Raw genomic sequence first — 14,700 nt, forward strand, 5'->3', positions numbered from 1 at the left:
AAGAAATTGTCTTACCTGGTAGAAGATAGACTAGAGTCCAGAATCCTGCTGCTTACAGCTGGCGGAACGATCTCACAAAGAGTCGGGACACTGGGAATTCAAGCAAACTCTTATTTCATCATTTCCTTATTACACTGGAATCTATTTCCTCCCAAAGCTTTCCAAAATGGCAGCTAATGGATTAGTCATCTAATCTGAGCTGTAATATCCACATAAACTTTACTAAAATTCAGTTACATGTACAAAAATGGACATAAATGTGGATAAATTGGCTTTTAGCATGTATGTCTGTGCTTCCCTACATGTCAAAAACTAAACTTGTAATTTATTAATTATTTCTTAGACACACACGTTTGTCCCATGTTGGACCTTGTTTGGTTTATCTAAAGCATAAAAAACCAAAACAGGACAAACAAATGAATGTGACAAAATTCCATAGTATAAAAACATACTTTATTGTAAAAAATGCAAAATGTTATGCCACAAACATCACATGACACGTATGGGGTTTAGTTAGCTGTAGTCATGCGACAGCGTTCCCAACAGCATGCTCTGGTGTGAGTCCGGACAGGCTCACTCTCGGGCTTTCCCTGCTTGAAACTTTAACTCAGGAAAAACGTTTCAGAGTTAACATTCAGAATGGAAATCGTCAACAACATTTCTGTACATGTCTGACCCAGAGACGATTCTACTGGTTATTATTGGCTGTTAGTGAGCTCTTTGTGACCCTCAGTTACAAAACAATCTATTGTGAGTCATTAACAAGTAACAAGCAAGACACCAGCTAAAACTTCACGTAGGGAGACACAGGAGAGCTACACCTAAAGACTGTAACTGTCTGGCCCTGGTTTAATGGTCAAACTTCACTTCCTGACGTTTCAGTACTTAAGTGCTCAATAGCAAAGAGACACAGGTTTGTCTCATGGGTTCATGTTGATTGACTTTTTATGGCACAATTCACCAATTTAAGCGCACATGATCTCAACTCTACATGCTGTGCAAATAAGATGTTTCATTGTTTGAAGATTGTTTGCTGTGGATCTTCAGTGTTTCAGTCATGACTGGTACTGCATATATAATCCCTACTGAATATATTAACATCTTTAAAAGAGAACATGGCACCTTGTGCATGACATCTGTGAGAAGATTGTAAAACAGCATTAAAACAAAGAAGAACAGCCAGATGAAAAGATCCTGGAGGACGTGAAGCTGGACGTTCACTTCCCAGTGGGTGGGTGCAGAGCTGAGTCAGTAGCTACTAATGGCAGAGAAAAGCACACACTCAGTTCTCTTCTACACACTAATGGCTGCTTTGCTCTTGAGGTGAAGTCCTAGCCTGGCATGTGTTTGTCCTCTAGTTTACATGGCTGGACTCATGAGACATCCTTCGATTACTCAGCGAGCATGTGCAGTGTGCACTCGTGCCTAACATTCACCCTCTCGTGTTCGTGCGCATGCTGTAGTGTGACGTTAGGAGCTCATCTTAGATACCATCCTAATCTTATTTTCAGCTGAACAGAGAAAAGCAAATATAACAGCAAAAAGACCAGAGTGCTAAGTGAGGATGAGGGGAGCGGGGGGGTCCCTTCTGGAGAGCTGGGGTGGGTCCTCTCTAATGTCATTAACATGGGTGTAGAGGATACAAACTACTGGACACAACATGCACACTCTACAATAGAAAGACTTTCAAGGGCTACAGATTATGTTGTTAAGTCCATTCATTTCCCACAGAACAAAACAACTATTTTAAGGGGTTTTTTCTTTAAGGAAAGTGACCTACATACACATTTGGACTGTTGGACTCTCCACCAGTTTGCTCTGCTCTTGCATTTGTCATCTAACCAAACATACATTCGAGCACAAAGTGGCTTCCCAAGAGACACACAATCACCTCATATGAAATAAAGTGTTTTATATACATGGTCTTAGTGGCATGACAAAATTACACAAAGAGCAAAATTGAGAAGAAACGGGTGCATGTGAACATGTAAATTTAGCCCTTCTTTTGTTTGACATAAATAATATACAATCTGTGTGTGTGTGTGTTTGTATTCATGCAATTTTATGGTTTCCAGCATTAAATAAGCGTTAGACATAAAACCATCCCAGTCAGTGCATCTCAACATACTAAATGGCACCAGCCTAAACTGTGAAGATTTAAGCAGTTCCTCAGTTCCTCGTGTCTCCTGGTCCACAGGATTCCCAAAGTGAGTGTGTTAGCAAACCAGCAATGATCTGGATGGCTCTGTGAAGTAACACAGGTATGCCCAAAGCACATGTTACCTTTGAAGATGGATTTCTGAATGGAATTAATTGTATGGACTCCTAAACAAACTCCTATTCTGAAAATCTTCCAACTATGCAAAAGTGATTCAAGTGTTCCTTTTAAACCCGAGTGACCAAACCTCGTCTTTTCTTACAAGAATCAGTTCTTTACCTGATGTGCTTCCATACAAAAGCAATGGAGGAACATGCGGAGAAGGGCTAACAGTGGCCTAAACTAACAGTGCAGGTGTGCACTTGTGCATCAGAGATTTACCTCACGTTATACTGGACAGGAGGCTAATGGAGATAGATCTTTACGACACAACCGCTTCTCTCCCACATCACTGTGTCAGACAAAAAGTGATGTGCCAAAACAATAATGACACTTCATGATGCCAATATCAGTTTTAGCATCTACATCTCACAGTGCCAACATGAATTATTTCAGCCACAAACGTAACTAAAGTAAAACGTCTTTCATTTTGTGCTTTGCTGGTTAATGTAAATACATAACTTGTTTACAAAAAACACAACGTGAGATGTCACCTATATATGAGGTCCCTGATCCACAGGTGGCTTCTGTGTATGTGCATCTCTGACCCTCCGAAGGTCTTTCAGACAATCTGGGGGCCTGGTCTCCTTCCCAAGGTGAACAGCTTCAATCAGCACAAACAAGGACTCACAGCATTAGGAGTCCCAGCTGTAGGAGTCACAGGCTGTCACAGCCTTCGGGCGATGGGGGAGTTCAACACACTGAACATCTCACTGTCCCATTTCACCATTTTTCTCCCATTTGTTTCCATGCTTTAAAAAATTCTCAGTCAGTCTGAAATCTGCTGAAAACAGACGGGTAGAAATTTACCTCAAGGTGCTTCGCTACTGGGAGTCAGGGACAAAAGAAACCAAGGTAAATTGAACGAAGGATGAGTCATTTGTTTCAGAGTTCCTGACGAAAGCCACCATGTCCTTTCCCCCCCCCTCTAGTTCCTCCCACTTCCCCAGACGTCGCACAGAATCCTTTCAAAGTGAGACTCCGGAAACTGAGCATCCTCACTGTTTTAGAGCCTTTGGGCACAAGAGTTTCAGTGTTGATACTGTAGTTCAAAGCTGACAGGAGGAGGTGTGGAAGCCATTCTACTCTAGTTTTATAAGTTATATACTTATATGCTTCCTTGGTAGTAATTCCAAGTAAACTACACCAATGGCAGCTTGTACTGATCTCAAAACTGCTGCATAATCAAAGGGAACATGCACCAAAATACAGACAGAGAGAGACCGTGCGTGTGCTAGAGGCATTATAAAACTAAAGCACTGGCCCCCACAGAAACAAAACAGCCATTTCTGTTGGTTTCTATGGGTGACCGTTCTTGTTGCAACATGAATGAAACCTTGCATCATTAAGAACTTGTGTTCAGAAATCTTTTCCGATCCAAATGTTCTACACTTCTAAGTGCAGTCCCTCTCAGGACGTGCCCTCAGCTGCCTGGATTGGCTTGCAGAAAGCTGGTTCTGCCTGGAGGCCCAGACCCGGACATGGACCCGGACCCGGACCCGCCCCAGCGGGGGGAGGGAGGCGAGGGGGAGGCCAGGGACAGAGTCCAGTCTGGAGGAAGATTCAAGGGTGAAGCCGGACAGTTTGTCCGCGAGGCCCTTCACTGGCTGGGGTACGTGGAGAAGGGAGCCGGGTGGTGCTGGCGTGGTGCCGGGTGGTGCTGGCGGCCGTGGCCCACCGGGAGAGCAGAGTGGGGCTCCGGAGGAAGGTGGGTGGAGAAGAGGCCGGACTCCACCCCCGACTCTGCAGCTGGGAACTCGCCTGCACACATGCACAGGACAGGTGTTAGAGGGCTAAACATCTGACCCTGTCCACAGGTTCATAGACCCAGTGTCCACGTGTCTTTACCATTGTTGGTGTCCATCCCCCCCTGCGTTCCAGTGATGTGGTGCCAGAAGGCGCTGCGTGGCAGGATGGCGGTGGGGGTGCATGGGAAGGAACCCACGTCCGAGTCTTTGGACAAGAGCTGCACCAACAGGAGGGAGAGAGAGAACACAGAGTGGACTTACCAGACTGGTTCCCTAGGAAACACATGTCAGGGCATGGTGGGGGAGAGGGGCACTGGTTGGAGCTGGGTGGTATTGGGTGGTGCTGGATGGTGTGGTTGGAGCTGGGTGGTATTGGGTGGTGTGAGTAATGCTGGGTAATGTGGGTAGTGTGGATGGTGCTGGGTGGTGTGGGTGGTGCTGGATGGTGTGGTTGGTGCTGGGTGGTGGGTAGTGTTGGTGGAGCCTACCCTACTGTTCTTCTCTAACTCCATCAGGACTTTCTTGTGCTGCTCTGCAATGGCCAGTGTGGAGGAATGAACCCTCTGGTAGATCTGCTCGCCCTCACGTGTCTGGAAAGTGTACAAGCCTTCACCACTGTCACACATTCTAACACACATGCACACACGCACGTGCACACACACACGCACGCACGCACGCACGCACACGCACACAAACAAAGGCAAAATCCTACATTATATCACTATTATATTCGTTGTAACTCTTGTTCAAGACCTTCAGGGTTAAAAACATCGATGCTAATTAACACCACATGTGGTGTGTCCTTTTCTCCTTCATTTTCTGTTGTTGCTCAGATTACAGTACATTACTTCTCCAAATTATCCCTCTGCTGTAATTACTGGCACAGACCGAGACACAGAACGTATACACAGTGTTCATGTGCCTCATCACCAGTAGGGGGCAGTGTGCCAATGTATATCACTCCTCACTCCAAAATGTTATCTTTGTCCTTTCAGGTGCCTGTGGGCGTTGCAAATCTCTCTTGATTATTTGATCCAAGCACCAGGAGCAGATACGAATGCCTCATCTACCACTGAACTTCCCCTAATCTGTTCAATCAATCTCTTCACGAGGCGCTTGGTTCAGGGTTCTCACCCCCCTCACCGTCTGGAAACCTGCTGCTCTGGACTGGGTTAGTGAAGCAGACACATGAAGAACATGCAAAATGTAGTGCACAATAAAAATACATTAATTTTAAAAAAGGTTTAGAAGGAAATAAATATTTTCTAATGTGAAATTCACCTGTAGGAAAGGTTTTCACTGTTTTTGTCCTGTAGTAAATGGACCAATAGTGGAGATTACTAGTAGATCCTTTAACACGTCTGTGTTTCCCTTCACTGTATTACTGTGCCTGTACAGACACCCTGCAGCAGGTTCAGAGTGTGAAGGTCACACACCCCAGAAAACCTGCTGCCTGTTTTGTCTGGCCTTGATCAAAGTCATACACATTTCTCATAGAACACCAGAGCATCACAACAACACGCAATCAAGACACAATCGCCACCTCGGTGTGCCTTCCAGAACGGCCACCAGCCCTGCCGCTCCCTGTCGCCCCCTACAGGTCTCTCCCGTGGTGGTGTCGCACCTGCCGGCCTCGAAGGTGAAGCGCGTGGCGTCGCGGCCGTAGCGGCGGAGCGAGCAGAGGGGCCAGGTGACGAGCTTGGTGCGAGGATTGTGGACATCCCACAGGTAGATGTTCTCGTGGGTGATCTGCATCATGCACTCTCCGTAGATGTCCAGGTTAGGACAAGGGAGAAGGAAGACATTGAAGCGCTCTACAAGCACAGGAGAAGGTGTCAGAGGAGAAGAGGTCCGTTATAAGGGGTTTATCATTTACTGCAGTGTGGGGGGAACTCTTAGGCAGCAGCATTACAGAATAAAAGCGAGATCTGATCTTCAGGACTCACCCGTGCGCTCACACTGGACTCACCCGTGCTCACACTGGACTCACCCGTGTGCTCACACTGGACTCCTGCAGCCAACAGGTCAGGCTCCCCCAAGCTGATGTCATTCAGACGTGTACCCAGACACTCAATTGAGAGAGTCTTAAACCACTCCTCCGCCTCCAGCTCTGGAGGTCCGCATACACGCACGCACACACGCACAGGCTCACAGGTTAGACTTCGGAAACTCCTGTAAATGACACTCTTTTCACTGTCTTTAAGACTTTGTATTGTGTATTGTGTGCATTGCTGACAATGTTGTGAAGATTTTATTTATATGAAGTCTATATAAATTAGCTGTTCTTGTGATGTATACAGACATCTCATGGAAGACAGGTAGTAATAATAATAATAATAATAATAATAATAATAATAATAATAATAATAATAATGTTGTAGTTGTTACTACTTTGAAATGATGTGATGATACATCCTCACCCAAGCAAGCCCAAGTAAATGAGTGATGTGCGTGTTGATCACAGGTGTATGTTCACAGTTCAGCGGTGAGTTACCTGATTCACAGGTGAAGGTACGGGAGGTGTCATCAGTGAACACGATGGCTACAGCTTGACGCTTGGTGTCACGTGGTAGTCTGGTCACATTTTTCACATTACTGATCTCTGTCACCTGCACACATTCAGGTCCTGTGACTAATGCGGAATGATCCAGATTACTGGGCAGTACCAGGGCGTCATTGTTCATCTACACTGGTTATCATGAGAACAGAAGAGACAGTGGCAGATCATAAAATAGTGGAAATGACAGAGAGGCTGTATCAGACATCCAGAGAGAGAATGGGTGTGGCCAGTCGATAGAATGGAGCAGGTTTATTTATGTAGCCTTACACAGATCAGTTCAGCAGTCTGTGTGGACCAGCACACCTGGTCCAGGTATTCATGGGTTCAGATTGCTTGGTTCAGGTGTGTTTGGATGTAGGTTTGCTGGCTCCCAACAACATAATTCAAAACCACTGGCTTGAAGCTTTAATATGTGAAAGATTGTTTAAACAGGTATTCAAGTGCAGATACAGCAGACTGTGTGTGACTCAGATTAGACTACCTTAGGACAGACGCTGATGTAGACTGTGCCTTAGGACAGACGCTGATGTAGACTGTGCCTTAGGACAGACGCTGATGTAGACTGTGCCTTAGGACAGACCCTAATGTAGACTGTACCTTAGGACAGACCCTAATGTAAACTGTACCTTAGGACAGACCCTAATGTAGACTGTACCTTAGGACAGACCCTAATGTAGGCTGCCTTCTCATCAGGGTACTTCTCCAGACGGCGAGGTCCTTTGCTGGAAGATTTCTTAAACACCAGCCAGCAGCGCCGATAGATCTAAAACACACACACACAAATATGTCTTAACCATCCATCCATCTATCCATCTATCAAATGAACACTAATTTGAACAGTTTTAACACTAACACTAGCTTTACCATTATGAGGTACACAGTTGATTTTAGCTGTAATACTATTTATGAACGATGAATGACACTTTGGCCTCATCTGTAGACATAATTTTCTCCCATTTCTAGATAGTACATTGCTGGGTAGATATTCTACCTGAAAGCACAATTAATCTTTACACTGATAAATATTTCTTCATTGTGAGAGAGAGAACAGAGAGCAGGATGTGTTTGTGATTAAAGAAGGATGTGACTTCTGTAAGGATGTTAAAGTTAATACATCCACATCTAAGCTCTAGCAAACTACTGTGTTGGAAAACACATGAGCACAAAATGCATAGATCTTTAAATTCAAAACACACAGAGATTCACAAACAATCATTTTGATAGACCCTAAATACACGATAACACAGACCATAAATACACCCTAACAGTTTACGTTTTCAGTTGTGAGAAACGGTGATTAGACACCAGTGATTTTAGATTTAAATACACCATTGTGTCAAAGTGAAAGGAACGTCAGGGTGTTCTGGTACAGTCCTGTCCCACAGCTCTCTCTCTCTCTCTCTCTCTCTCTCTCACACACACACACACACACACAACCAGGCTGTGCAATGGAGAAGCCTCCTACAGAGAAGCATTGAGGGTAATGAGTACATCCCCACCCATCTGTACCTCACCTCTCTGGTTCTCCTTCTTCCTCTCTCTCCCTCCCCCTCTCTCTCTATTCCATCTCTCTCTTTGTCTGTCCCTCTTTCCCTGATTCATATGTCCTTCAACAAGCAAATCTACAGTTACCACGGTAACCTCATATTGAGGGAGCACCTGTTTGGTAAGCCAGCTGCACCTGAGGCTAATCACACACACACACACACACACACACACACACACACACACACACACACACAGTTTTATCACTCTGCCATGCAGCTGTCTATAAACACACCTTGCTGTGTCTTACCGTTTCTCATATGCCTGAGAACATCATTAATGAAATGTCAGGCGATACGGTAAAGGCCCATCCTCATGTCAGCTGCAGAGGCATCCTAATGGACCCTGCAGGGGCTGTCATGTGTGTGCAGACAGACCTGCGCTCCCGGCACACTGGCATATAATGACCATATATGCATAAATACACAAAGGAAAAGGGAGACCAGTGAGAAAATCCTTCTGAGGTACTGGAACTGAGGTACACACACATCAGGTACACAGAAAGCCATTATGAAACAAATTTGCAGCTCTATGTAGCCATAACAGAGTTACTCCCTTCACCCTCCCAACACCTCCCATGCCACCATGAGGGCCATAGTTTTGCTAATACTGGTCCGGTCCACGACCTGCTGCCACAGAACAGCACCAGAGACTGTAATGTAACGAACAGTAATGTAGTATCAGTCTCTAATAAGGTAGTATAAATCTCCAGTGATGCAGTGTGCATGTGTTGGTGTAGTATAAATTTCTAGAGTGGCATTTCAAAGCAGCAAGGAAGGATGAGAGCAACATTGTTGTGAGAGCAGGTAGAATATGGATCACTTGTTTGCATAATTTTGTCCCTGGAGGCTCAGCTAATCCCCTGCACCCAAGCAAACAATCTGTGTGTGTCACCACAGAGTGATTGAGGAGAAAGAGGAAGAGACAGACTTATAGAGAGAGAGAGAGAGAGAGAGAGAGAGAGAGAGAGAGAGAGAGAGAGAGAGAGAGAGAACTAGACTTTAGCTGGACTGATCAGGAGTGACCTGTTCTACAGTGTCCATTCCTGGGTCTGCATTACTTCACTAGTATAGCTAGACATATAGCACAATGACTAATACACCCTCCCCCAGCCCAAGCACAACACAGTCCACTGTTGTCGTTGCCCTGTATATGAGCTAGTGCAGGCTGGCTGGTGTCCTCTGCTATGTTTGGTGTATGCTGGGCCAGTAATCTCCTCCTGGGGGGCAGCTACGGCAGGCTGGCTGGGCTATGCGTACGGTATTAGCCTGCCTCAGCACCAGCAGGTTCACCCGGTGGTGACAGGACCGCCAGCATGGAGGGGACTCCCACCAACACCAGGAGCAAGGAAACAAGACAACACTGGAGCTAGCAGACAAACCACAACAGTTACAGTAGCTCACATGCATGGGATTCCATTTCCGTCTGTTTTTAGCTTTGAATTTTGTCAGCTTTTCCCTGTGGCTTCTCTTTGCCATCTTCGAAAAACAAGGCCGTTAGAACGAGGCCCCGCCAGCTTAAAGCTGTCCCAAAGCAAACCACAGGAATCAATTAATGTCACTCAAGATGAGATTTAAAATGCCAACATCCTGGCTGAAACACTGAAACCCCTAGGGACAAATTGGGTTTGTGTCTAAAAGTCACTGGCTAACCTGATCCATGGATGAGCTTGAGTCTTAGTGCTACAGAGACCCTCATCTTCAGAGATGCTTCAGTCAAATCCCCCCAACTTCTCCTCAAATGTCTTCTGTCTTCACCATGAAGAGTCCTCCTCTGCTCTGCCTCTGGTGACACTGTGTGTCTGTTGTTGAGTGCAGAGAAGGGTAAAGCGAGAAGGGTGAGGGGTGGCTGTTCTGCAAACAGGACTGTTCTTTAGTTTGGGTGAACGGAGCTATTCTTTAGTCGGGGTGTTGTGAAGTCGTGAAAGCCAGTGTCTTCTTTGCTTAGCGGTGCTCCTTGTCTGTAATTGAGCTTGACAGACAGACGTGGGGGGAGGGCAGAGTTGTGGTGTGTGTGCTATCTGTGTAAGTGTTGTCAGACTGCTGCATGCCTCGCCCACTGCCTTCGGAATCTGTCAGAACATCAACCATGTGAGCTGAACTGTAGGTGATGCAAAATGATTTTAAAAAAAGTGTGACTTTGGCTGCAATAATTCAGTGTAAAGTAGACCATCCACTTATCTGTAGTACATCCCATAGCCATGGGATGTGGAAAACCAGATTCACATGACTTGCTGTTAAGGCTGCTGCTTATTATAACAATATGGGCATGTAAAGAAACTAAGATGTGTGTGAGAGAGAGAACGGTAACGTGCTACGTCTCCCATTTTAGTTGACATTAGCCAACATTAGCTAGCTAGGTTGGTAGCTGACTGACCTGCTCAGCTTGGTGGATCACACAACAGGTGAAAACTATTTCACGTAGTTGCATTATGGAGATTTAAAGATGATCTTATGAATGATCGCTTTTACAACAGTAACTGAGCATTTGCGTTTAGCTACTGTCATTAGCTCAGTGCAGTTTCTAATGTTGGTTATTTAGCTAACCATGGCTACGTGTCCCATAATGTCCCAGCGTCTTTCCACTTGAGTGGTTAGCACTGTCAGTTTTTTTTTTGTTCCTCAATGCACTTATAATGTATACATTTTAAGGCTAGACACATATAACAGACACTTATGATTAACCTACCAAACATATTAGACAACTAAATCAAACGCATTAGCTAGCTTAGCTAAGGCAGTTATTAGCAAAAGGGGGCACTGCTCACTAGTTAGCTAACCTAGCTAGGACAAGAGTAAAATGAGAAATATAACCAGTAGCTACATAACGTTAGATAATCAAACGCCCCTGCTATAAATTACTGATAATAGACAAGATTACTTTTAGAAATACTTTTTACTTTCGGATCAGTTTTTACTGTAATGTTTAATATAAAAGGTTTTTATGAATTCCCAATTCTGACAACTGGGTCAGGTTGTTCTATCTATGGCTCAAATCTAAATGCTTACATTTCAGTTTCACTGTTATGACACACAGTCACTGCAGGTTCATCAAATTCAAAAATATCTCCGGAATCTGAAGAACCACCGTCGTAACGGTGTTTGACCGTGGTGTTGTTCGCGGGTGGCCAACATTGACGACACTCAGCAACTTTCTGGATTGACTTCGGGTTTTTCCGTCAATTTACTTGAATTCATCATTTTTTAAATACATTAATATCTACATGTTTTCAGTAGCCAAGATAACGTTTAATCTTCAGGGAGCTCCATTAGGTGGCGCTTAGCTTTTAACACAAAACCCTCAAACCCAGTCCAAGCCCTCAGCAGGCTGACTGTCACTGCTGAAATGCTGCCACGTGCCGTGTCCTGTGTTGCATGTTCTGCGTGTCGCAGCCTGGCCTGAGAACACGAACAGCCGGGAGGTACAGACACAGACCCACATAAGCAGGGCTGATATTCAGCTCACATTACACACAAGAGCCTAATATTAAACAGCCAAGGGAAATGTACTTACATTTATGCAGAAGCCATTTCTTAAAGAATGAGAGCCAGCAGTATCCAATTTTACTGAATGCATCACAGTGGGGGAGGGTAAAACAAGACTCAAACACATGCATCTCACTCACTGTCTCTCTCACACACACACACTCACACTCTTATGGGTGTTGTGTCAGATTAAAAAAGTAAGACAAAGAAAATAAGAGACAATGGAAGAGGGTGCGTGTGTGTGTACGTTTGTGTATGTAAATGTGTGTGTGTGTATGTTTGTGTATATATGGAGACAATCCATCGAGACAACAAAGCACTACTCTAAGTTGCTCTGCACAAGAACATCTGCTAAACGCTATAACTAAATGTAAATGTATGTGAGTATGTGTGTGGGTGCGCATGTGTGTTCTGAATGTGCATGTATGTGTTTAGGCACGTGTATGTGTCCTGATGTCTGTAGATGTGTGTGTGTGTGTGTGTGTGTGTGTGTGTATGAAGGGATGGCTGAGATGCATTTGTCGTGTGTGTGAGAGCATGTATGTGTATGTGTATACATGCCTGTATTTGTATGGGTGTATGTGTGTATGAAGGGATGGCTGAGATATGTTTGAATATGTATATGTGTATGCATTTGTATGTGTGTGTGAGTGAGTGTGTGTGAGTGTGTGTATGAAAGGATGGCTAAGAGCTGCTCTCAGGTAATCTGCTGTTTCCTCTCCCACAGGGAGCCATGTGTTGTGTCACAGCAAACACAACCCTGCTGACTCAACAGAGCAGACATCAACTTTACACATGCACGCTCGCACGCATGCACCCATGCACGCTCACACGCATGCCAGAGAGAAAACAACCCTGAGAGTGCAGCTCCGGCAGCAAGCATGGAGCATTTTATTCTAAAATGAAAAGTGACAGGCCTCAGCAGCTCCTCTGGCTGGCACATGTGATCATGTGACCATGAAACCTCTCCTCTTTTTACAATGTTGTGTTGTGCTAGGGTAAGACGGAAGCCTGTTACCCGTCTACACTGATGGACTTGTATTCTACACCAGATAAAACCAGTGAAATTGTAAAAATGAAATAAAATGTAGCAGAAAGAACAAACAAAATCATTTCACAATCACAAAACTCCAAAACCAAAAACAAATCATTGGCTCAAAGCCACTTTTGTAGCATTGGTTCAGACTGTAGGTGGGTGGTGCAGGGTGGTTGATATTCTATTCTGAGGTGGATGTCAGAGCACAGTGAGGAGTCAGAGTGAGCATTTACAGTCATTTAACCTTCCTCCCCCACCTCATCTGCCCTCAAACTTCAGCAGCAGAGAAAAAGAACGATTTATTCATTTTTTTGTTTATGGAACGATGGTGGTCGAAAGGAAGGTGGTGACTGTATGACTGACTCCAAAGAACTACAAAGAACAAAATATTAGTTTTGTAGCAGCACAGAGGAGAACCCCACTGACAGGATCCATACTCGCAGCCTTTACGCGTGGTGTCTGTGAGGAGGGCGAAGCAGCAGTTCTCTCCTTCACACGGAGAGATAGCAGCGCCTCCTTCTCTAAGCACATACAGTACGAACAATCCTGTACACTCACCAGAAACCTGCGTCACACGATTCTGCTTTGCTGTGCGAGAGAGCACCTAAAGGTCAGCGTAAGCACTTTAGTCTCGGTTCTGCCTGCAATCAAAACACATGCAATCAAAATACATGCCCGGAGCCCATCATTACTGAGGGCCAATGGGCTTTGAGGATTTGTGCTTCCATACTGCTGGTACTGACGTGGAGGAGGATGAAGAGCATTCCCACCAGGTCCGAACCATGTGACAATCACAGGAATGACTCAGGGAAAAATCTCAATTACACACATTTATCACTTAAATACAACAGATGAGCCCAGGTGTGCTGGGTACTAAGGTTTGGATTCATGATTCTAACACAGCCATCAAGTAATGGAAACGAATGCCCACCAAATATCTTTATACAAACTGCACGCTGACATCACACATTTGTTTCAAATGCTGAAATGAAGTCTCTTGGCTAAACACTACTCTTTATATATTATATATATATATAGACTTCATATATATATATATATAAAAACAATAAAATTCACATCTAACTTGCCATTCTGCCTTTAGGCCACAACTCCTTCCTGTCTGATGCCTCTGTGAAGTGATTTACTACATTCCAGACACCCATCACAGCGTTTGGCAGATGCTCTTAGCATGAGAGACTTAGGGATATGAGAGTCACGGTACACATGGGTCCATGGCCGTGTAGCTGGTCCACCTGGAGCTACCTGCCTAACCAGGTGAGCTACTGGAGCGTTCCGACCAGAAACATCTGATAATAACCTAAAGCCTTACTTTCTCTTCCATTCAGAGTACTCGGGGGAATAAAGAAATAAATTGTAGTAGAAATATATAATATAAATCACGTAGCGCAGCAGATGTCTGCCAATGCTAATCAGTTCAGATCAATTTGATAAAAGCAACGAACATGAACAAAATTATGGAGAACAAATCTCATTCCTCGTCTCGGTGCTTGTGAAGAGGGACGTCCAGGGATGTCCAGAATCGAGCCAGTCGTGCTCACGCGCACAGTTCAGCCCCATCTACTCACCCCCAGCTTTCTGCTCCGCATCCGGACGTAGCCTTGCTTGACAATGTCGTTGAAGTTGGAGGCCATTGCTGAGGCATCCAGCCCTTCTGTTCCCTCGGTGTTCTGGTCCAGCCGAACACCTCCCTCCACGCACTCCTCCACGCTCCCGCTGACCTGCTCCCGCTGCCCTTGGCTCCTGCTTCTTGCTCCTGCAGACGTGTGATCTCACCTGCTCGACGAACACAGCCCTCAGTTCGACTGGGGTTCTGACTTTCAGCGCGTCAGCATGGTCTCTGCAAAAGAGACAGAGGAAAAAGGGCGACATTTATTATTGATGCTCCTTTCCGGGAGAACACAGGTTGCCCTTGCCTACACCCAGGATCACTATAGATAATTCATTGACTACTCAGGCCTGTTTCTGGTCATAGGAGGTCTGGGCTAGAG

General features: G+C 45.1%; 1 protein-coding gene across 1 annotated transcript in view; it reads right to left on the reverse strand.

Annotated features, from left to right (window-relative positions):
* Window positions 1-439: 439 nt before the first annotated feature.
* dok4 (docking protein 4) overlaps window positions 440-14,700 on the reverse strand; it is a 34,541-nt gene continuing 20,280 nt past the window's right edge. Inside the window, exons 2-9 of the mRNA XM_027012834.2 lie at window positions 14,278-14,549; window positions 7,281-7,388; window positions 6,560-6,674; window positions 6,056-6,175; window positions 5,690-5,879; window positions 4,554-4,692; window positions 4,166-4,283; window positions 440-4,078 (exon numbers count right to left, since the gene is read on the reverse strand). Of these exons, the coding sequence (XP_026868635.2) occupies window positions 3,918-4,078; window positions 4,166-4,283; window positions 4,554-4,692; window positions 5,690-5,879; window positions 6,056-6,175; window positions 6,560-6,674; window positions 7,281-7,388; window positions 14,278-14,343 (1,017 nt within the window). The 5' untranslated portion in view covers window positions 14,344-14,549 and the 3' untranslated portion in view covers window positions 440-3,917. The remainder of the gene's footprint in view (window positions 4,079-4,165; window positions 4,284-4,553; window positions 4,693-5,689; window positions 5,880-6,055; window positions 6,176-6,559; window positions 6,675-7,280; window positions 7,389-14,277; window positions 14,550-14,700) is intronic.

Source organism: Electrophorus electricus, chromosome 1, assembly GCF_013358815.1.
Source record: "Electrophorus electricus isolate fEleEle1 chromosome 1, fEleEle1.pri, whole genome shotgun sequence".
NCBI lineage: Eukaryota > Metazoa > Chordata > Actinopteri > Gymnotiformes > Gymnotidae > Electrophorus > Electrophorus electricus.